General features: G+C 54.9%; 1 protein-coding gene across 6 annotated transcripts in view; it reads right to left on the bottom strand.

Moving 5' to 3' along the window:
• Positions 1–24,257, bottom strand: part of ACTN4 (actinin alpha 4) — a 72,594-nt gene that overhangs the window by 21,534 nt on the left and 26,803 nt on the right. For all 6 annotated transcript variants that reach the window (XM_004284255.4, XM_033413921.2, XM_033413922.2 and 3 more), the window contains exons 2-6: positions 6,992–7,106; positions 6,693–6,812; positions 3,491–3,577; positions 2,464–2,551; positions 482–560 (exon numbers count right to left, since the gene is read on the bottom strand). In XM_004284255.4, coding sequence (XP_004284303.1) covers positions 482–560; positions 2,464–2,551; positions 3,491–3,577; positions 6,693–6,812; positions 6,992–7,106 — 489 coding nt within the window. The remainder of the gene's footprint in view (positions 1–481; positions 561–2,463; positions 2,552–3,490; positions 3,578–6,692; positions 6,813–6,991; positions 7,107–24,257) is intronic.

Genomic DNA, 24,257 nt, shown 5'->3' with positions numbered 1-24,257 from the left:
TGTACGGCTGGTTTGCTCTGGACGCAACTGTCCTGTCTTCCCCGCGAGGCTGGCAGCTCCTAGAGGGCAGAGCCTGGGTCTTACACGCTCTGTACAGGCAAAATACAACAGGACCCCGCACGGGACAGGGCTGCCGGCGGTGATGGTTTAGAATTCTTTACCCCTCCCCAAATGCTTCCAGAATCTAGAGGGTTAAGGAAGGGCGGCTATTAAGCATGGCCGGCCAGGCCCTACAATAACCCCAGGTAGCTGCGATGACCAAGGAGGGAGAAGGGCAGTCCCCAAGGGGAGCAAAGGAGGCGAGATCAGCCACCGAGCCTGGGGTCTGCTGACAGCTGGCACAAGGCCCTCCCAGTCTGCCCATCTGAGCACAGAGTCCAGCTCTGGACGCCAGCAACAGATGGGCTTGGGGGCGGTGGCCCGGAGCCAGGGTCAGACTCAGGGTGTCTGTGGGCCACTGAGGGGAGCAGGAGACACGTACCTTTCTCAGCTTGTCGTACTCAATCAGCTCTGGTCTGTGCCGGTGGATCAGGGCATTGAAAGCAAGACCGTCCTTCCAGCTGGGGATGGAAAGGCCAAGGTTATGAGTGGAGCCCCCCCACCGTCATGGGAGGGCTGCAGGCTGTGGGCACCCACAGGAATGATTAACTCCCACTCAGTGAGGTGGTTTAGAGTGTGTGCCTGGCACTGTAGGCAGACGGTGTGGCCGGCTGGCCGTGAACCTGGCTGCTGGAGCCAGACCATCTGGGGGAAATCCCAGCCCTTCCACTCGCTGTCAGTGTGACCTTGGGCAAGTCCCATAATCTCCTGCTACCTCAGTTGCCACATCCGTAAAATGGGGATAATACAGTACCTACACTTCATTGGGCTGTTGTGAGGATGAAATGAGTAAATATGTGAGGCTTTGGCCGATACCTGACAAATGACAAGTGCTTTGAGTGCTCATTACCAGGGTAGCTGTGACCTGCTGAGCACTGTCCCTGCAAGGCCCCACTGAGCCGGGCAGGCCACTGCAGGCCCTCTGCACCTTAGCTGACCTGACCCGTGGGCTGGCTAAATGCTGGGATGTGGCTTGACACGAGGGGCTCTGTTCAGAGGAAAGTGACAGCTGGTCACAGTCCATACTAGTCACACTGGCTCTTTCATGGGTCAAGGTTAATGACGCCTCCTTAGAAAGAGCCCCCCCGGCCCCCGACTGTGGTACTCTTCCGGTTACTTTCTATCACCTTATCCTACTTTGTCGTCTTTCTATGACTCCTCTCACTACCTGAAATTACGCTGTTGGTTTCTTCATGCCTTTGTGAACTACTGGTCCCCCTGCTGCGGTGTTACCTTCCAAGCGTGGGGACTTTATTTTGGTGCTGCTGTATTCCCACTCTTGGCATGGAGTAGGCATTCCATAGACATTTAGTGATTGAATAAATAAACGAGTAGAAATGCACAGGGACTTCCCTGGTGGCACAGTGGTTAAGAATCCGCCTTCCAATGCAGGGGACGCGGGTTTGATCCCTGGTCGGGGAACTAAGATCCCACATGCCTCAGAGCAACTGAGCCCTCAGGCCACAGCTACTGAGCCCACGCTCCACAAGGAAAGATCCCACGTGTGGCAACTAAGACCCAATGCAGCCAAAAAAAGAAAAAGAAATGCACAGAGGACCAGCCAGCTGGTGGCAGGAAAAGGAAGGAAACACACAGAGGAGCTCAAGGGAGGGACCAAATGCTCTCAATGCAGAGCACAATGGTCCCCAACGTCCAGTGCCAGGGCTCCAGGAAGCCTGAGGACACAGCAGGACCTCTGTGGATCCCATGAAGCCCCGTTCTTCATTCCTACGTGTGCCCTCTCCCTGGTCCATCCACCCCAGGAGAACACCAGAGGCTCAGAGAGGTGAGGTCACAGAGTCACACCAGATCTGACCTCGGGGCCGCCCCCAAAGCCTGCACTCCTAACCCCCGGGCCATGCCACGCTCCCAGATCTTGTGTGGCACTGACCACACTCACCTCATGGACACACTCATTTCCCGCCCTCAACCGAGGAAGAACAGGCTCGTGCAGGCCGAGTCTTGTTCCTCTAGTGGACACAGTACATTTTCCCCAGCACTACATTCACTAGCAACCATAAGGACGGCAGGTCCCTCTTGAGAGGTCAAAACAAAGGAAGAGCTTTGTTGTTGCTTCTGAGTTACCTTGCTCGGGGAAAAAGAAGATTCTAGAGGGCCTGCCAGAGTGCCGGGCCTTAATGCCTTAACCTGGGACGGCGAGGTGACTGCTGCCTCCCCCAGGGGACGCAGGGACCTTGCCAGGGGCTCACGGGGGCCAGTGGCAGGGGGAGGGGCCGCTGAGAGCTGGCACCTCACAGACCATGACAACACCACAGGAAAAGAGAGAGGGTGGGAGGACCGCATCTCAGGTCCCAGGAAGCAGAGTGGGAATGATGTGGGCCGGGTGCTTTGGCCGGCGCTCACCTGATGTGGAAGTTCTGCACGTTGACGTTCTTGTACGGGGCCGTCTTTCTCTGGCACCAGAGAAGGAGCCCTTCCTTGGCAGAGGTCTCTGCAAAACACATGAGGATGGTGAGCACTGGCCCAAAACTAAGCGCTCAGAACCCAGCCCCGGTGGATTGCACTTTCGGCTCGGGCATAAGGGTCGCACAGAACCTGGGGGAGAGGCCCTTGGACGGAGCAGCAGCAGTGCCCCTTCCAGACGCGGGTGGGCGCCTGCTGATCCTAACAGCACGCCAGGCCCCGAGGAGCAGTCCCTTGCCTGGGGTCACCCCAGAAGTGGCAGTGACAGGCCAGTGTGAGGGCCTGAACCGGCGCCATGTTTCTGACCCCAAAGCCTGTGCCTTTAGCTGGCAGGACACACGGCCAAACAAGCCCTGATGCGGGCCTGCCCACTCAGGGTCTCTAGACCTGGCCGCAGCTTCGAGGAAGCAGGGAGGGAGGGCCCCAGGAGGTCCGTCCGTTCCCCGTGGACAGCTCTGACTGTCCTCAACACACTGGGAGTGCTACAAGTGACCAGATAGATGCGCTCCCTGCTGTGGTCTGTCACCAGGAGCCCCCTCTGCACACTGGCCCTGTGGCTTTTCTCATCCTGTGGTGGCCTGGACCAACCCCAGGTCCATGGAGGCCAAGGTCCGAGGGTGGGAGGCTGAGTGGAAACATAGGTGCTGACGCCCAGGAGAACGAGGCCAGGCCTGACTCTATCACTAGTTTGCTACTTGACTGTAAAATGGGGCCACACTTGACAAGGGTGGTGTGAGGGTCCACTGAGATGGGCGGCTGCGGGGGGGACCCTTCACCTGCAGCCTGGGCCAGCACCTCTACTAACCACCCCCAGGCAGGGCATGTGAGTGATGTCTGGACACAGGAAAGAGCCTCAAAGCATGAAGACAAAAAGCCCGAAATCCTAACTAAGTCCCCCCAGCTCGGGTGGAACCAGGGTGGGGAGGAGAGGCTGTTCTTTGCCTGTGAGCAGGTCCTTGGCTCTCACCTTCCACAGAGATGTCCTGGATGGCGAACCTGAGGATGATGGTCCAGATCATTCCCAGGGTCATCTTTGCGTTGCCGTCCACAATCTCTGCACACAGGGAAAGGGGGCAGAGGGCAAGAGGGTTGTTAAAACCAGAGTGGGACTCCCCAGGCGGCCCCCGGCCCTGTCTAGAGATTAACTCCAATCATCTGAAAGAGCTGCCTAGGCCTGTCCTCCACCACCTTCACTGGGAGAAGATGTCCCCTGAACACTCCGGGAAGTGCTGTCCTTAAAGCCTTCTGCTGCCTGGCACCTTCGGGCTTCCATCCTCGTGTATTCTCGGCCACACAGGCCTCTTCCTCTCTGGGCAGCTCATTCTCTTGACCCAGCTCAACGGACTGCTCCCCGCTGAGCCTCGTCCCAGGTGTTGGGCCTCCGTTTCCAGGACCCACCACACCTTATGGGCATGTCTCTTGAGAGTCTGCCCACTTCCTTCCAATCCCACTGCCGCCACCTTCATCCGAGCCACCGTCGTCTCCCTCAGATCCTCCCGTGCTGCCTCCTCCATCCCCACTGCGATCCACCCCACGCGGCAGGCACAGTGTTCACTGGAACAGGTGCACCGGATTTGTGTCGGTCGCCTGCTTTGTGTTCTGGAGTCTGGCTTACAAGGCCTGCCCTGCGTGACTCCCACCTCCCTCCCCAGCATTCTCCAGCTCCGTCCTCTCAACAAGCCAGCTCTCTCTTGTTTTAAGGATCTCACACCTTCTGGCCCGCCACAAAGCGCACGCCTCGACCCTTTCCTCACATGGCTGGTCCTTCCCAGCCTGTAAGGCTCTGCTTATATGTCACCTCCCCAGAATGGCTTCCCTGACCGTCCTGGTGCCTCTCTCCCCAGCACCCTGCTCTTCCCCTCCCACACTGATATGTGCTGGTTTGTCTAGTTGTTCACTGTCTGCCTTCGTGATCACCTCTGCACCCCCAGCACCTGGACCCGGCCCTTGAGAAAGACACGGTGCTGCAGGAAGGGGAGAGTGGGTAGCACAAGGTCCAGCTGATAAGTGCGTGCTTTTTTAACTAACCGAAAACCAGCCTCTCTCCTAAACTTCTGGGAGTGAAAGAGAAGGGTTTGGACCACACGTTCTTCAGCTTCAGCAGCTTAAGAGAAAAACCACTTCTGCAACGCTCAGGCACCGTGTGTCTGCAGCCAGGTGAGGGAGGTGCATGCAAGCGGCCTCTTCCTGGGGCCCATGGGCCCAACACGCCTTTGGCGGTCCTCTCAGGCCTGCCACCCCCACGCCTCTCACACACCGGATGCAGGAGAGAGGATGCGGAGAATGGAGGGGACACTTCAAGAAAGCTTGCTCACCAGCCTCGAGAACAGAAAACTCTAGGCGGGCTTGATCTGGGAAGGAGGCACGATGGTCCCCCAGAGGATGGGGCCCAGCCTTCCCCGAGGACATGCTCGCTAGGAAAGGGTGGGTGCTCTTTTAGCCACTGGAGAGGCTCCCCACAGCGAAGCCATGGGCTGACGGCCGAGGGCACCTCTCGGCTTGAGGGTTTCAGGAGAGGAGATATGCGTAGCTGGCCGCCTGGAAGCAGGGGAAGGACACGTTGTCTGTCCAGCTCTCTCCCAGTGTTAAGAACCCCCACGGCCGGAAACGAGGCCGAGCCTTCCCAGCGTGGGGTGAGGGCGGTGATTCATTCAGGAAATCTACGCTGCGTTCCCCCCGAGGGCCAGGTACCCCAAAGCCGGGGACGGACACAAGCTGGAGAGGAGGCCGCAGCGCCCATACCCAGCCGCTGCCACGAGCAAGCTGGTCACGGAGGACTCAGAGAGTCCCTGTGAGGGGAGGAAGACGGCCGCTCTCATGACACATCCACCAGCTGCTTCTTGGACCTGCAGCTGTGCCTCCGACTCCCAACCCCTCTCACAACCCCCACGAGGAAGCCACGTTCCTGCAACTGCCTAGATGGTGTGGAGGGACAGGGAGCTGGGGGCGGGCGGGGACTGGGGCGCTCAGGTATCCCAAAGCCCTCGGAGCGGCTCCAGTCGGCTGTCCTCCAGAGGCCCGACGGCCACGGGGATTGGGAGTGAAGCAGCTTGGGCATGAACGGAAAACATTTTTAGACTGAGTTTTTCTCCAGATGAAAACTGATGACTGCCACGGGTCTCTCCTCTAACCCCTTCTGTATTTACAGGCTAGCATCTGAGCAAAATCAATGCAGCTGTGAGAAGCGGAAGGCTGGAGGGGAGCCAGGAGGAAAGAGCCATGCAAGAACAGAAAATCTCAGGGTCTGACTGAGTTCAGGGTTTTGATTTTTTTTTTTTTAAGCAAACACCAACCACCTCAGCCGTGGCATGCGAGGCTTGGCAGCGCTCCCTGGAGAGGTCCCGGGTTGGGGCAGAGCCCTGGAACGCGGGATGCGCATTCTGGCCCGGAGTCCTGGCCAAATTCTCGGAACCCTGCCATTAGCGGCAATTAGTTTTCTTTGTTTTTCTAAAAGCTGGGACAACATGGATATGGGGGTGTAGGAAACCCTGCTCTGATTAATGACCAGAGCTGGGAGCCCAGGCTGATGGGGAGCTTCTGGGCTCTGTCAGGCCTCGCCTGGTCTCCAAAGGCGTCTGTGAGACAAGAGCCTGCACTGGAGGGAGGGCACTCCGCTGCTCTAGGGAGGGCTCGGAGACAAGGGTCACAGTTCCAGGTGCCCACACGGGGCGCAGAGGATCCCGGGTATTCTGTCAAGAGGCCACACTCTCCCAAGCTGTGCAGCCAGCAAAGTCTGCTCACTGACCTTTGGGCTTACACTCCCTGACACCGGGCCTCAAGCGCCCTCCCCTACTCTGAGCGCTCCTGCCTGCAGACACCAGACAGGGCCTAAGGGCGAAGGTGCTGCTGGCTCAGAGAGATGCCGTGTCACGTGTCGGTCTGTGTCCCTCAGGCCCGGCACCAGGAGGGCGAGTGAGGGTGTCCGGGGTCCAAGTCAAAGCCATTCCTCCCCCTGTGCCCCTCATGACCGGGTGAGCTGGATTTCCTGGTCTTGGGCTGGATTATCCTTTGGGGGAAGGGAGGGAGGTCTGTGGGCCCAGCATCACATCAAGGGCAGTCACTGTGGTCGCTGCTTGGTGTATCTGGGCTTTAGGCACCCCCAAGTGCTCTCTCTGCCACCAACACAACTTCTGTTCCCAAGGCAGAGGTCGGGCCCCATCTGAGCTCACCTTCCGCCCCAATGGAGACCAGCTTGACTCCTTTGCTGGCGATGAAGTCCAGTGCCTTGTTCACATTGTTGATTTTGTGCACTCTCATCTTGCCCCGCTCCGGCTTAGGTAACCGCTCCCCTGAGGGCCAAACACCGAGAAAGAGAGGGAGAGGAGCTTCAGGGTCCCCGCTGCTCCCCAGAACAGGCCCATGCCAGCGCAGTGCTGCTGCAGCTGGTAAAGGCCCCGCTCTTCCCTGAGCAGCAACGGGACGGTGGGGTGGGTAGCACCCCGTGGGCACCCGCAGGAGGGGGCCTCACCTGAAATGACCTCCAGGAGGAGCATGAGCTTGAGCCCGTCTCGGAAGTCCTCGTCGATGTTCTCGATCTGCGTGCCGGCCTTCCTCAGGTGGGAGTTGCACCAGGCTGTGAAGGTCTGGGGAAGCAGAGGAGAGCATGGCTTGGAGGGTCGGCGTGTTCGTCAGGGCTCTCCAGCAAAAGGGCCAGGTCACAGCCCTGACCCTGCGACAGCACGGCTGCCACGGGGCCCTTGCTCAGGGCCAGGTCCTGGGCCCCACCTTTTATCAACAATGACACTGTTTCTGGTCTTTACAGCGACCCAGGCAGGTGGATCTGAGGACACTGAGGCTCAGGGCAGTTACCAGACTACCACTTGGTCAGCCAGGTGACGAGTGGCAGAGCGTGGACTGGAAGCCACGTCGGCCAGCCTCAGAGCAAGTGCTGGCCCCACCACACCCTGAGTGAGCCCACTGCACGCATCGGGCAAAGGTGCTGACGGAACCGGGTCCTGAGCATGGAAACAAGAAGCAGGGGTCCAGCTCCCGCGGACACGTTCTTCTGGACAGACCCACCAGCCCTCCATCCCCCTGAGCGGGCAGAGCAGACCACAGGTCCCCACGGCCCTGGCTCCCTTCCACCTGCCCCTCCCCTCAGGCAGGGGCAGCGATTTCCCCATCACTGGCACAGAGATGACTTGGGACAGGAAAGCAGTTGGAAAACAAGCCTCCTGTAAATTCAAGGTTTGCTCAAGTCAGTCTCTCTTCGAACTGCCAGTAGCCCAGTGGCAACACCTCCCCCAAAGGCCGGGCGCACAGATCCTCCGAGCCTTGTAGCACCCCTACATATGCTGTTTCCCTAGAGGCCAGACACCCTCTATTCCCTGGAGAACATCCCACGCCCCACCCTTCCACATCTTAAGATCCAGTGTATCTCAGAGGGGGCTGGAAGGCAAGTGGGAGGCAGGCACCCACCCCCACCAGGGTTAGGCAACCACATCTGAGGAGGAACTGCCGGAGGATCACAGGGCACGCGGGTGCTGGAAGGCGAAGGGGCCTTTTCAGGTGGAGAGGCCCGTCGATAAGAAGCCCAAACCCCAAACCAGAGCACAGAATGCCCGAGTAGTAACCACCACTCAGCCCCCTGCTGGCTGGGGCGTGTTATCAGACTTCAGCGCCAGGGGTGCACGTCACATCAGTGAAGGTGCATGTGCCCAGATGCCTTCTGTGGAGACAGGCCCCTGCAGCAAGATCTGGGAAAAACCCCACGCCTGTTTCTCACGGGAGTCCCTCGCTCTGCCCTCGTCAATCTGCAGGGCCCAGCGTGGAGGTGGGCCGACAGCCAGGAACGCGCAAGAGCCCATGTGCACCCGGGTACCGGCAGAGGCCATGTGGGGCTGAGGGGCTTCCAAGGAGCCTCTGGCCAAGGACCATGTGTTTTGACAACTGTCACCAGCCCTGCTCATTCAGAGACTCAACACGAGGCCCCTCCCAGACAAAGAAGCCGCCTGATTAATACGCTGCACCACAGGTACAAGGTTTCCTTCCAAACCCGAAGCGGGGGGGGGAGGGCTGCGAACGGGCAGGGCACCCCGCCCGCCTCCCGCCAACACGAAGAAGAGTTCTTCCACCTCGGAGACGGACACCCACGTGAGGCTGTCTCCTCAGCGACGGGCACCTTTACCCCGCTTCCGCCTCGCCTCAGCGCGCACCCACCCATCCCACAAAAGCAGTCCCAAGTGCGGCTCCTCCGGACGCCCCCACTGACTTGCTTGCCCCACCCCGATTCTGACTCGGATGCCCCCTCCTCGTGCAGCTCTATCACAGCACCATTCTCTCTGCTTCTGCCTCCCCACAAGCATGAGCTACTTTGGGCTCTGGCCAGGAGCAGGTTCTCAGCAAGGCATCCGCCTTCCCTACCTCGCTTCCCACGCTCCTTCCCCTCTGCAGCTCTCAATTCAGACAGACCAGGGCTACACCACTCATGTGGGCAGGTTACCCAACCTTCCTAACGTCAGCTTCTTCATCTGCAACCTGGCGATGAAGACACCACCTGGGTCACGGTCAGTGTGAGGGTTCGAAGCGGCAATGCCTGTAGAGCACATGGCAGGTGCTCATAAGCGGCAGCTCTCCGCACAGCCCGTGCTTCCCAGGATCTCCTCCTCTACCAACACCTGGCCCGCCTCTTCCACTGAGTGCCTTCTCCGTCCCCTGCCTGCCCCCGCCACCGCGCTCAACCCTTGGCATCTCTCTGACAGCATTCTCCAGTCATTTTGGGTCTTATTGCATGTGTGCGTGCTCCCAGGGAGTAGGAATTAAGTCTCACATCGCACATGCATTTAGAATGCCCAGGGCTGCCCTGGTGGCGCAGTGGTTGAGAGTCCGCCTGCTGGTGCAGGGGACACGGGTTCGTGCCCCGGTCCGGGAAGATCCCACATGCCGCAGAGCGGCTGGGCCCGTGAGCCATGGCCGCTGAGCCTGTGCGTCCGGAGCCTGTGCTCCTCAATGGGAGAGGCCACAACAGTGAGAGGCCCGTGTACCGCCAAAAAATAAAATAAATAAATAGAATGCCCAAAGCACAGCAGCCTCGGTGGTGGGCAGCGGGCGGGCGGGGAACTCAGCCACCCTGTAAAGCAGAGGGCAGCAGCGGGCCAGGCTGGGGCAGGAAGTGGCAGGGGATGCTGGGCCTCTGCTAAGGCATGTACCTGAAAGATGCTGCGGGGCAGCAAAGTGGCCCATTACATCCCGTGGCCGAGGATGCAAGAGGGCAGTTCCCAGAGGGCAGGCGTCCCTGGTGCTGCGCTGCTGCTGGGCCGAGATCTAGGTGCCTGGGCTGCAGGGAGAGCTGGGCACGTGTCTGAAAGGCAACCCTCTCCGCCTCGGCCTGCCTGGGTTACACCTGGGGTAACCCTTCGGGGTTTGAATGCCAGCCCCTCGGCTTACTTCTGTGTTTCCAACCAAGTGACTTGGCCTACTTCCACCTCAGCTTCCTTCTCTGTAGGATGGACTTATCAGAATCTACCTCCTGTATTTGCTGTAGGGCTAAATGGGGGGGAATGCTTTAAAACATCTGGCACAGAGCTTGGCATCAAGAGCCAGATGGACTGAGCATGCGCACACATGCAAACTCAGCCACCCCGGCCGCTTCCCATTCCATTCCCAGGAAGGATGGATGAGAGCCCGTCTCTCTGCAAAGGCCCTTACCCCACGGCCATGGGTGGAGTGGTAGCAAGATACAGCAGACCCTCACTCCAACCTGTGGAGGCTCTGAACGAACCTCGCCTCATTGGGTTCAGGCAGTCTGTCCTCAGAAGGTCACGGCATCGTCCACCCTGCAAACATGCGTCCCATCTCTGCACCTTTGCTCAGCTTCTCTGGGCAGGAAACAAGAGCTCTGACTTGGGGCTCACACAGACCTGGATTCCAATCTTGCCTCGGCCACTGAGGCCACCTGCCGGCGGGGTAACCTCGGGCAAGCAATGAGCCTCAGGTTCCTTGTTGGTGAAATGGAGGCAATAACCTCCCCTCTTAAATGAGGATTAAATAAAACAATGCAAGTAAATCACTTATGACTGTGCCTGGCACAGATTAAGTACTCAGTGTTATACAAACCTCAGGGAAAGGACTATTTTTAAATAAATGGTAACTCTGCCCTGTACTTCTGTCTCCCTGGCTGGAAGCAGGCAGAGGCCCAAGCAGAATACAGAGCGGGTGCTTAGGGGAGAATATCCACTGGCCTGGTCTCGCCTCGGTAGTGAGGAAAAGCCTGTGGATAGTCTCCTGAACCTGACACACGATGGGAACCCCGCCGACAGGCCTCCCATCCTCACTCCACGGCCTGCGCGGCCCTGTTTTCTCCTCCTGGAAGACGAGGAGCATCTACTGACACCGAAGGCTTGCTGGGTCCTGGGCTCGGGGCGAGGGGAGCGGGAGTCACGAGGCCCTCCTCGGGAACGAGCCCACCGTGCGCAGCCACTGCTCCACGCGGCATGACTGGTGAGTAGGAGCTGGAGTTCCAACGGGACATGAAAAATTCATAGCTTCTTCTACTTGGCTACAAAAATAACATTCTGCTTACTCACTCCCTCTCCCTACCCAGTTTAGACTGAGATGTGTGGGGTGGGTAGTGTGGAGGGTGGCTGCTATAGATGGACGTCTCGTGGGCCCACTGTACCCCCTCCACCATGCAGATCTGTCAGAGCACGAGCTACAGGGCCCGACTGCCCGAGCGTGGCAGGCCCCACGGGCTCCGCGATGCCCAGGTCCCTGTGGGGCGGGACATATCCACTCCCACGACAAGGGAGGATTCGCTACATGCCGAGCCGGGGCCAGGCCTGGTGCTGAATCCACAGCAGTGAGCAAAAGCAGACCCAGGCTGCACTCTGAGGAGCTCCCACTCTGAGGAGGAAGAGGACGGATCTCATTAACCAAGCAACTACTCAACTACAGAAGAGACACCCTTAGGAAAAGCGGTAACAGTAACAACCACAGCAGATACTTCTATAAGCTAACTAGGTGTCGGGCACCGTTCTAGGCACTTCGTCAGATGTTAACATCTCTCATCCACAAAGCTACTTTGTGAGGTAGTTGCTATTTCTGGCCCATTTTACAGATGAGGGAACCGAGGGTCTGACAGGTGACATGACTTGCCCGCAGGAAGTCACGCACCTGCAAAGTTGCGGAGCTAGATTTAAAGCCAGGTACTCTGGCTCCAGCAGCCACACTCTGAGGTATCAACCTGCATTTGTCCTCTTCCCTCCCACCCCCAGAGAGGGAGCTGAAGAGAGCGTTTAGCATGCCAGGGAACAGCTCCTGATCTACTGGCCGGAAGGACATGTGGAAGTTTCCCTATGGAGAACGAGTAAGATGAAAATAAGGGAGACTTTCCAGATAATGCGAACAGCATGTGCAAAGGCCCTGTGGCAGCGAGAACAGAGCCCGGCTGGAGAGAGGAAGGAAGGGAGTGAGGGAGAGCAGGCTGTGTCATGAGGCTGGCAGGGCCACCCTCATGGGGCTGCTGCTGTGTGGGGATTAACCCAAAGGGGGCAAGGGTCAATGTGTGATGACCTGGGAAAAAAAGAGGGTAAAGGGCCTCTACGAGAAACTTGGCAGGAGGAGGAAGGCAGAGGAGCCGTGTTGGAAATGCTGACAGTTGTAACCAAGCAAGGCAAACTCAAGGTTTCATTTGGGAGGGTCCGGAGCTACTGGCCCTCTGTGGGAGAAGGGAAAGGCAAAAAGCATCTCAAGCTCATCTGGGTTTTATTGTCAAGGTCATTTTCCAGGGGCAGTACTGATTCTGAGCAGTGGCCGTGTCCCCAGCACCTCACCTAAGAGGCGCTCGATGCAATCACCGGGCTGACAAATCCTGACTTGGAGGCCTGATTAGGCACTGGGCACGGGAGGAAGCAAAACAGACCCAGAATTTACATTCTGATGGCGGCGGGGGTGGGGTGGCCAGTAAATGCTAATTGCTAGTTCTTACCATTTACAAATAGCAAGTGTTTAAAACCTCCAACCCCATGGCCATGTGAGATATTATCATCTCCATTTTACAGATGAGGAAACTAAGGCAGGGAAAAGTTAAGTGACTTGCCCAAGGTCACACAGCTATTAACACAAATATGGGGCGGCCACTCATTCCTCTGAGGGGAATGCTACCTACCGGCCTGGCAAAGCAGAGCCCGCAGAACCTAGTCAAGAAGGGCCCCGCCCAGCCTCAGTCCCCAAACTGGAGCTGAGCTCACAAAGCGAGGCAGGCAGGGCTGTTTCCCTAAAAGCCTGCCTGCCTCTTAAAGGGTGGCCTGAGCCCAGTGTGGGAGGCCAACGCTGGCCGTGCTGCTCCAGGCCTGGCCCTGCCATCCTGTGAAGGGAGCTTGCACCCAGCCCTTGACCTATCTAGGGAGGAAGGAAGGATGTGGACTCGTCTGCCTTTGAGAACACACGTGAAAAAAAACCACAGAGAATAGCCTTCAAAACTTGCCTCTGCACACTGGCAGCCGGTTAAAGATTCTTTTCTGGTTGTTAAAATAGCACAGGGTGTAGGGGGGAGGCGGGGTGGAAGAAGGGAGGACGAGCTTGTTGGTTTGTTTGGGATCCAGTCACCACTCCCTGTGCCGAGGCCCGAAGCCCATGCACTGGGGAAGGCAAACCTCAGAGGACACCCCCCCCCCGAGCTGTTTCTGCTTTGTCACTGTGTGTAGGGGGAGGGGGAGAAGGCCTAGCATCACTGGTCATAAAGTCCTTCCTGTGTCACAGGGACCCCTCCCAGTTGCCAGGATGTGGGGTGGCTGTGTGAATGAATGATGCATATTGTTCGGGAGGTGAACTAAACGGCCAGGAATGTGGCAGCAGTGGGCTTTAATGAGCTATTCATCGATGACTCCCTCCCCCAACCCAAAGAGGTAAACCCTCTTGATGCTGGGGCAGTCACCAAGGAAGAAACAAACATTCAAAAGACGTGGGGCAACCCGGTGGTATTCCAGCGGGCAGAGTGATGCCAAGGGCAAGAAGGAAGGATCCTGGTGGGATGCGGCTAACCCAGCTGAAAAAACTTTCCTTCCCTTTTCTTCTTACCGACTACGTGTCACAAAACATGTTCTTAGTACTGAAGGGGGTGGCGTGGAGGGAAATGTCAGTTGGAAGCTGGAATTCCACTAAACCCCGACTAAAGGGAGTCTTTTGCAGAGTCAGTTTGGACCTAGAAATGGGCTCACCTGCGACCTCAGGCTGGGGCAAGCGTGCTGGCTCTGATTATTAGCACTGGCGAAGGAGAGCTCCTGGACCAGGGTTGGGGGCTGCGCTATTTCTACCCGCCAGCAGATGCTCACATGTGGATTCCATTGACTCCACACTGGACAAGACTTTAGGAAAAACCGTTCGCTGTCTCGTGCTGCACCCCCCGCCTTCCGCTGTGTATACCGCCCACCCCCTTAGCAGAACATCACAGGCCAGCAGCCTGACCCAGAAGGACCAGCTGCATATCTTTGCCGGAGAACCAGGGCTGTCTGGAAGAACTGCAAACTCCCCCAGGGCACTCGGAGGCAAGACAGGGTTCCCTAGGGAGCTGGGAGTTTTCAAACCTCGTCTCTGCAATACCGTGTTGGGTTTGCCGCTCCGCTGGGGCGTTGGCTGCTTTGAGGGGGAGGGCGCCACCCTGCCTCCTGAACGCCCACCTTGCCTGGTGTGGCCTCTGACGCTGCCCATGGTTCCTGCTTCCACAGGACCTCAGGAAGGGTGTCCGGGGCTTGGACACAGGGGAGGGACAGCTATTTATTCCTAGGGTAGGCACCCACCCTTCTTATCACCCATCTGCCAGCTACTGCCAGGCTTCAGGCAAGGCCTGGCCCCAGTGGGGCATCTTCTCAGTTCCTGAAAGCAGAGACTGCTCCCCTGGCCCCTGGGCTTCATCACCAACTATAAAGGTGCTTTCAGGATCCGATGGCTAAGCCTTCCGGAATCTGGGTTACCAGCGAGCGGCCCAGGCAAACAGGCGATTGCCCTGGCAACATCTGCATGGATCCATCCAGGAAGTCTGTGAAGCCTCTGGAACGGTTTTGAGATTACACATGTGAGTGCTATTTTGAAGATCCACTGCCTTTACCAGATTCTGAAGATAAAAACCAGGGACCAGGCTGAGAGAAGAGAAAATGATCCGGTCATGATGACATGACCACAATTTAGACGGGTGCAGCAACATGGGACTCAGAGAGCCCTGCCAGCATGGGTCATCGGGGCCAGCGGTTCAGCAGCACAAGGACACATTAGCTGCCCGTTCAGGACCCAACTCCATATCCAGCCAGGGACAGAGCAGGCATGCTGTGTGTGCCTGCCCCATGACAACAGAACCTAATTTGAAAGCAATTACAGGGAAATATGGAATGCTTCTTTCTTATGTCCTGGCCTGCTGTTGCCTTATTCGGAGTTTTCTCGGCCTACATGAAAAAGCTGACTTCCCAGTCGGAGGAGAGGTATAAATACCGCAGAGTGGAGTAGAGAGCATTCCAAAGGTCCTGCGTGTCCATCCAGAAACCAGCTCTTTCCCCCACGACCCCTCCCAGTAGCCAACATTCCTGCGTCAGCCAATCTCCTGCGAGGCACCAGAAAACGTGTATGTTATTGCTGCAACAGGCTGATTCTGGAGTGTAGTCCCTTCCTCCTGAGAAATGCTGGTCTAAGACTTTCTTCTAGCTCTTTACAGCCTGCTTAGTTCTCATCACTCAGGGTTTCCCTCATGCCATCATCCCAGGGTGCCTTCCCTGACCCAGCTATCTCCACCATGCTGTCACTTCCCTCTGCTTTGTTTTATTCACTGCACTTACTGCTATCAGAAATGAGGTTCTCTGTCCATAACCAGTCTCCCTCCCATGTGTAACATAAACTCTATGAGAGCAGGGTCCTATTTGCTGCAGGACCCACTGCCTGGAACGGTGCGCCTTGTACATAGCAGGTGCTCAGTAAATCCTAGAATGAATGGAACAGGGTTGGTGCTTCTCATGGCCAGCCATTTAGGACTTCTCATGGTTTCCAATCCCATTTTATACTGGTGAGGGTCCCTACTTAGGGATAAGTCTATTTTGCTTTCAGGAGTTCACAGAAATAATCCTAGAGCTGTAGACGTTCGAAAAACAAGCCAGGGAAGACAATGCCCTCGGCGTGCCCCTCCAATGGAAGAGAGGAGCCCTCAGGAGCCCTCTTCGCTCAGGCATCTGAGGCCACTGGACTTGCAGAGACCCTGGTTCATGGGGTTCGGGTCTGGGCCTAGACAGGGGCGGAGCAGTAGGTGGGCTAGAAGGAGACAGTTTGAGGAGCTGACAGACATGTCAAGACATCAGTCTGCCAGGGTCTACAAGGGTGAGGAGAGGACAACATGGCACAGTGCTCCAGAGCAAGGGCTCTCGAGTCTGAACAAACGTGGGTCCGAATCCTCACTCTGCCACGCATTGTGTGTGGCTGCAGAAAATGAACTTCCCCTCTCTAAGCTTCAAGTTCCTCCCCTGTAAAATGAGGGTAACAGACATGACGGGTGTGGGCACTCAACAGGGTAACACAGAAGCAGCACGGCACACAGCCTGGCAGACAGTGAGCACTCAACAGAGGTTCTAGTCATTACTATATTATTCCTATTCCGGAAGGTGCCGTCGTTGGTAGCAGCGCTGCAGTTGTTGAAGCCACACCTCCACCCTAGGATTCGCCAAGTTGACGGGCTGCTTTCTGGTGGCTGACACAAAGCCGTCTTCCCCCAAACCTCCCCTCCCCTTTGCCTGGCCTCTTGACTACCAAATGAGTAAAGGAATATAATGATCAGATCCGGTCCTTCCTGCTTCCAGAGATCCTTCAAATCCTGGCTTTACAACAGAATTACCCAGGCACTTTTCTGGTTCGTTTGCATTTTCTCTCTCTAATATTTACTGCTTTAAGCCATTAAGCTTTGAAAAGGCAATTTGTTATGCAGCAGTAGATAACTAATACAACATAGAAGTAGAGCAGCTGGATCACAGGCGTGCATGTACTCTTTTTAATCATGTTCATAGTTTGGAAAATCAAATTTTTAATTGAATTATAATTCACATACCATAGAATTCACCCCTTTAAAATATAAACATCAGTGAGTTTTAGCATGAGATTGAAAAACTATCACCACTATCTGATTCCAGAAAATTTTCATCACCCCAGAACTGTCAGCAGTAACTCCCCATTTCTCCTCCTCCTGCCCGCCAAACCAGCCCATGACAACCACTAATCTACTTTCTGTCTCTATGAATTCGCCTAATCTGGACACTTCATATGAATGGAATCATACAATATGTGGCCTTTTCTGTCTGGCTTCTTTCATTCAGCATGTTTTCAAGGTTCATCCACAGTGTAGTACATTCCTTTTAGACTGAAGATTCCATCGTATGGACATACCACATTTTGCTTATCCATTCATAAGTTGATGGACATTTGGGTTATTTCTACCTTTGCTATTATTATATATATCTGCTATTATGAGTAATGCTGCTACAAACGTTTAAGCACAAATTTTTGTGTAGATATGTATTTCTAGTTCTCTTAGGGATATACCTAGAAGTGTAATTGCTGGGTCATATGGTAAGTCTATGTTTAATCATTTGAGGAACTGCCAGACTGTTTTCCAAACAGGCTGCACCACTTTACATTCCCACCAGCAATGTATGATAATTCCAATTTCTCCACATCCTTGCTAACACTTGTTATTATCTGGCTTTTTGATTATAGTCACCCTAGTGGTTGTGAGGTGGTACCTCATTGTGGTTTTGATTTGCATTTCCCTAATGACTAATGATATTGGGCATCTTTTCATGTGCCATTTTCTAATTGTATATCTTCTTTGGAGAAATGTCTGTTCTAGTCCTTTGCCCATTTTTAACTGGTTTATTTATCTTTTCATTATTGCATTGTAGGACTTCTTATATATTCTGGACAATTGACCCTTATCAGGTGTATAATTTGCAAATATTATCTCCCATTCTGAGGGATGTCTTTTCACTTTCTTAATAGTGTCCTTTGAAGCAAAAAGTTTTTTTTTAATTTTGGAGAGTATAGTTTATCTATTTTTCTTTGGTTGCTTATGGTTTTGGTGTCATATCTAATAAACTACTGCCTAACCCAAGGTCATGAAGATTTATGCCTACGTTTTCTTCTAGGTTTTATGGTTTTAGCTCCTACATTTAGGTCTTTGATCCAGTTGGAGGTACTTTTTTGTATATGGTATAAGGAAGGGGTCCAATTCCATTCTTTGCATGTGGATATCCAGTTGTTTCAGCACCATTTACTGGGAAGACTATTCTTGCCCCAATGCATATGTCTTGGACCCTTGTTGAAAAACAAAGGTCAATAAATGTATGGGACCAGAAAGCTTCTTAAAAATGCCTGAACTTGGGCTTCCCTGGTGGCGCAGTGGTTGAGAGTTCGCCTGCCGATGCAGGGGACACGGGTTCGTGCCCCGGTCCGGGAAGATCCCACATGCCGCGGAGCGGCTGGGCCCGTGAGCCATGGCCACTGAGCCTGAGCATCCGGAGCCTGTTGCTCCGCAACGGGAGAGGCCACAACAGTGAGAGGCCCCGCGTAACGCAAAAAAAAAAAAAAGCCTGAACTTTACCCCAAGCCAAATGAATCAGATTTCCTGGGGGTGGGTCCCGGAATAACGATATTTTACAAATGCTCTAACATGAAACCAGGGTTTGAGTGTAACGTGAAGCCAGGGTTGAGAACCACCACTCAAATCTAACCCCTTGTTCTAAAAATGAGGGATCTGAAGCCCAGGCAGAACCGGTGAGCCTTGCCACTGCATTTGTTAGACTGGACTGGACTCTTGGAGCTAAAAGAAACCCCAGAGAAGCAGGGGACAGGCAGCCCAGGGTAGGGAGGTGCCCCAGTCTGAGCCTGTGTCTGTTCTCAAATGGACCTTTCCAGAGCCATCTCACACGCGGAAAACCAACCAACCAACCCAGAGCCACTCAGATTACACTCCAAAGAACTGGGTCCTCCCTGAGGGGGAAGAGCCTGCCCTCCCCACACAGAATCCATAGGGAGATATGGGTCTGAACTACAGGCAGGTGGGGCCCACAAGGTAGACGCAGGAGGCAGTGCTCCGCTTTCAAAGGAGGGCTTTTCAGCAGGAAGAGGAGATGGGTGAGGCCTACCTTGAAATTAGCTACCTTTAAAAGAGAAAACTTCCACTCCCAAAAGGCAGTTTTAAAATTAGGGCAGCAGCAGAGGTTGGGGCCCTGCCCTCCACCTCTCCTCTGGCCCCATGTGGCATTTTGCTGTGGAACAATCAAGCACAGGGGGCCCCTCACCTGGAGAAGAGGGAGTCTGAGCTACAAAAACCCCATTTATTTTCAACGGTTTACAGCTGAGCTCGGGTTTCGGGCTTGGGAGGGGAGATTAAAGATCGTCTGGTTTAAACTTTGATCCTTCAAAAAGATAGCCGAGTGAGCCAATTCTGGCCTCGAGACTGTGCGGCTTGGAATCCTAACAGGTGCCTAAGAGGACGGGTCTTTAGAATCACATCTTAGCCTGGACAAATCCGCCCATGGACTGGCTCATCGAGATAACAGGTGTTTGACATTTGAGGAGAAGTCAGAGGGGGCGCTGTGCCCCTTCCACCCTGGGCCACGGTGGCCCACCCTAGGAACTCCCGAACAGAATCTAGAGGTGCAAAGAGTGCCACAGGCCAGGGGCACCTGAAGGCAGTGCAAACACTCCCATTCCCCCTGCCGCCTTCTAGCAGACAGCTTGTTTTCTGCAGCAATTTACATGATCCACAAACTAGGCCTTGTTGGCGGAAGGGCAAGCAACTGTGCCAGCCCTGACACCTTTGACAACTGAAACTCCTCCTCGGTGACCCTCTTCCTTTTCCCTGTTTTTGGGACGTTCTGATTCACCGGTCTGCCGGTCAGGTCAGAAGCCTTCTCCTGCTCCAGTGAAAAGCAGGGCTGAGCGACATGGCTAGAGTGGAGTGGGTTGGGCTGGAAATCTTTGCTCTTGACATACCAGGGGGAACCAGAGCCTGGGCCAGCACTCACAGACATGCACTGTTTTCTATATACTCTGTCCCACTGGCTTCCCACTCTCAGAGCCTGGGCGTAAGACGATCCCTTTGAGAAGCAGGGAGAGTGTGGAGACTGAGCGAATGCAGGGCGTTTATCTGCATGATCAATTCCCCTCATCTCTGAGTGGGCCAGCACTGGCAGGGGGCCTGACGAGGTGCCGGGTGCTCGTCAGCAGGCCTGCTTTTTGCTGAGGCTCGTACTGGATAAGAGTGTGAATGAATCCATCGGTCAATCTGGGAGGTGCCTCAGACCAGAAATTCCAGGCTTGGAGTTTAAAGTTTGCCAAGAGGCAACTGGAGGTGTTCAGAGTTATCCACTCTTGCCATCAGCCTTGCGTAAGCCGGTGCTGGCTCTACTTCCTGGCGTGGCACTAGAATGGTGCTTGGAGTGGGTGGGGAGAAGGCATCATTTCTGTGGGTTAAGAAATCACTCTGGATTTGGAGTCTCTCTCTTTTCCCTTTACCATCGCCACTCCATCTTAGACCCCTTGGACACATGAGATGGACAATATGAACAGTGTCTTAGGATTTAAAAAAAGAAAAACCAAAATAAGGTTCTATAGCCAAAGGGTAATTATAGGATTGGGAGGAACCGGTAAAGAGAGACTGAAACCTCTGACTCATAACTGCTCTATTAAAAATGGTGAAACCGTTTGCCCTGGCAGAGGGACAGCACTAGACTCTCACCCTGGCTCGCCCAACCTACACAGGCCTTCCTGGGGCTGGTACTAAGGCCTGGCCAAACCACACAGCAGTCATAAGGGGCGGCCGTCTCCAGAAGCAGTGTGATGTCAGAGGACAAAGGGCCTCTGCCGCGCTCTCGCAGAGCTGACTCCTGGCCCTGTAACAGCAGAGGAGTGGCTTGTTCTGCATGCGTGTGGGTGTGGGGGGCGGGTGGGGGAGGAAAGGGAATGAGGTGCCACTGGGAAGTTGTGGGTTCAGTTTTCCAGGGAGGGACTCTGAGTACCAGCTCAATCTGCCCCATTAAAGCTACTAAGGGGTTGAGCCTCAAAGGAAAACAGCAGAGGTGTTTTTATGACTGGGTGGGGTGTAACCTGACATGATTGTACAAATGACTCACATTTATTGAGCACTTACTATGTACCAGGATTTGTTCTGAGTGCTCTACATTTTACAGATAAGCCATCTGCCTGTGGTCACACAGCTGGTAGGTGTCAGAGCCGGGGCCCACATCGTCTCCTCACCAACCTCAAGTCTGGCCAAGGCTACTTTCTGTTTCTGGTTCTCACTCTGTCAGGCCCCCTGTGAGGCACCTCACATAGTTTCTCTTATTTGAAGGAAGACACAGAAGCAAGCAGGTCCCGGAGACCCTCCCCCAATTTCACCAGCCACCAGCACCACCCAGGGTGGCAGGCTTAGTGCAGAGCTGCAGGGTGAGTCATGGGAGAGGGAGGGCAAGTCAGGTGACCCAACGAGAATCAGAGCTATGCTGAGGTGGCCTGGTTACCTTGACATTCCTGAGATTCTGCCAAGGTAAAAAGTAACCCGAGGAGTTAGCCTTATATGGGCACAATGACAGATTTCGACTCGACAACATGTTAACTGACCCTGTATCAAATCCGTTCCCGGATTGCATAGGAGACGCCCGATAAAGCTGCCCTGATAGTATAGGAAAAAACAGTTTATGACGGGCTAGCACCGATGACTCATAAAACAAAGGCGCAGCCCAACTGCCATTGTGTGCCTTTTAGGGAAGGGGTGGGGGAAAGGTTGGTGGCTCTCAGGCCAAGTGGCTATATCACTCTCTTCCCAACACATGGTAGGGGAGACCTGGCTTCAACCCCTCCCTCTGTTCACAGGGCCTGGCTCAAGGCAGGGCCCGGAGGAAATCGATTTCAGGCTGGAGCAGAATGGCAAGTCCTGCCTGTGCTCAGAGAGCCCCAGCCGCCTGCTTTCTCCTGGAGGAGCCCAAAAAGAGGAGAGCTAGGGGACAAAATGGTTAGGTCCGAGTGCTCTGACACTGCATGAGAACCAAAGCCGACTGGAACTCAGGATTCCAGCGTCATCCCAGCCTGGGCTCAGAATGCTGGCATCAGATCCTTCCTCCCTGGCATCCCCAGCTCCCAGTAGGGGGAGACTCACTGCTCTGAGTCTCTCCCAAACTTCATTCACTCATTTCAATTAAAAAAATGTATTGGGCAGCCACCACACGCTGCCATATTCTGAGCACTGGAATTAAACAAACATCCCTGCCCTCATGAAGTTTACATTCTAGTGGAGGAGATGACACATAAGAGGATAATGGGACTTCCCTGGTGGTGAAGTGGTTAAGAATCCGCCTGCCAATGCAGGGGACACGGGTTCGAGCCCTGGTCCGGGAAGATCCCACATGCCGGGGAGCCCGTGCGCCACAACTACTGAGCCCGTGTGCCACAACTACTGAGCCCGTGTGCCACAACTACTGAAGCCCGTGCTCTGCAACAAGAGAAGCCTGCGCACCGAAACGAAGAGTAGCCCCCGCTCGCTGCAACTAGAGAAAGCCAGCACGCAGCAACAAAGACCCAACGTAGCCATAAATAAATAAATAAATAATTTTAAAAAGAGAGAAGAATTAGACAGTGGTGGTGCAGTAAAAATAGGGTTATGCAAGCAAGAGTAACCGGAGGAGGGGGCCAGCCGGGGAGGGAATCAAGTTCAGCCAGCCAAGGAAGACCTCTCTGTGGAGGTGCTATTTGAGCCTGAACCAATAGAAAGGGCAAACCAGTTGCCAGTAGGAGGGAGATCATTCCAGGAGGAGAGACCCCGGGTGGGAAAGGCCTCATGGGTGTGGCCGGAGCAGAGGGAGCCTTACAGGCCCTGGGGAGGAACGGTGGGGAGTTTGGGTCTTATTCTAAGAGTGGCAGGAAGCTCTTGTGGGGGGAGTAGTAGCATGACTAGATTTACGGGGTGGGAAGACCCCCTGGTGGCCGTGGGGATGTCAGGGTTACAGCAGTGAGGATGGAGAGAACCCTGAAGGCAGAGCCGCTAGGGCGCGCTGTCCTTTGTCAAAGCCTCCTCCTCCACAGAACCAGGTGACCGTTATCCCACACAGCACGAAGCTGCACCCAACGTGCAGACCCAGGACCCCCCCACCGCGGCCCCAGCCATCTTTAGAAACACACAGGCCCCAGGGTGAACCACAAAGGGACAGTGGAATGCCTCTTTCAGCAGAGAAGTGGATGTGATACCAAGGAGTGATTTTCAAACAGCATTCTGAAAAGAGTTCTGCCGTGAGGGGTGCCAGCAGAGAGGGAGGCTGCCCCCTACTCACATGGAACTTCAGCAGCTATTTAATCGATTTTATAATATGGCAGATCCACGTGAGATTCAACTTGAAAGACAGCTGTGCCACGGAAAAATGTCACTGCTTTAAATCTTATACCCCCCATGCAAAATCTATTCCAAATGGCTGTAGCCCCTTCCACAGCAGCCCCTACATCCCACCAGATCGAGGGGAGGACGGGGCTCCGCCAGGCCAAGCGATGGAAGGGGAAAGAGAAGTCTCTGGTTCCACTGACACGAAACCCCGTCAGTCTCCTCGCCTGCTAAAGCCTTTGATCCTCTCTGCTCCATGGGTGGCAGGCGGCTAGAGGAAGGCAGACACCACATGTGCTGCCGTTTCAGTCTGAGATGGCTGGGGCCTGCTCCCTTCTGGAAGGTGGGGCAACAAACAAAGGGAAGATAAGAAGGCCTGTATCCCAAAGTTCCCCCAGCGTCTGGCCTGCTGCCCACAGATGGAACCTGTTGGAGAGAACCAGAGAAAGGCAACAGGAATTCACAGCAGAGCGGCAAAGCAGGCAGCCGTTCCCCCGGTGGGAGCAGACCCTTGCCGTGAGTTTCTAACTTCCACAGCATCCTCTCCTCTTGGACGAGAAAACAAAGAAAAAAGGAAGAGCTAAAGGCGGAGAGAATGAGAAATCCTCTGTTTACTTAACTAAATGTCTATGAAGGTGAAACTGGCCTTCAGGTAGCTTCCCATCTCCTGGAGGAACTGAGATTCAGGATGAGTAAAGAGAATCACGACCAAGAGTCTAGGGAGATGTACAGAACCTGACATTCTGTCCTGGAGGAGTGCACGGTCTGGCTGGAGAGGGACACTGGTAAGCCAGTCACTGCAGAGCAGTGTGATCCGAGGACAGCAGAGGTCAGGTGACACCTGATCCGGGCCGTGAAAGAGGAGCACTATTCTGATAGGTGGTGACCTGGGAAGAAGGTTGTTCCACGTGGTGGGAACATCAAGAACAAAAAAACATAAATCTGCAAGAAATGTTTGGGGAACCCCTAAGGGAAAGTGGCAGGAGATGGTGTCAGCTGGGCTCAGAAGGTAGAAAGGCCGAGGAACTCAGAACTTGTTCTCTGGGTATCGGAAGGTTCCTCAGTGACCTGCTTAGATATGGGTCTCAGAAAGATAATGTTCATGGAGCCACTGAGATGAACTAGGAGACTGGAGTGAAGCCAGTCAGGAGGCCGCTGCAGGAGACCTGGACATGGTATAACAGGGGTGATGGTGATGATGATGGAGCCAACGTCAGAACACTTCCTGTGTGCCCGGCATGGAGCAAAGGGCACACAGTGTTAACTCACCGAAGTCTCACCACAGGCTGTGGAGGCAGACATTATCCTCACGGAGTGGTTAAGGCATTTCCCCGCAGTCACGCAGCTCAAGGTAGCGAATGGCGGCACTGCAGTTTACACCAGGCAGTCTGACTTTAGAATC

Source organism: Orcinus orca, chromosome 20 (genome assembly GCF_937001465.1).
Source record: "Orcinus orca chromosome 20, mOrcOrc1.1, whole genome shotgun sequence".
Lineage (NCBI taxonomy): Eukaryota > Metazoa > Chordata > Mammalia > Artiodactyla > Delphinidae > Orcinus > Orcinus orca.
The sequence above is the reverse complement of the archived record's forward strand: the minus strand, read 5'-3'. Positions and strand labels throughout refer to the sequence as shown.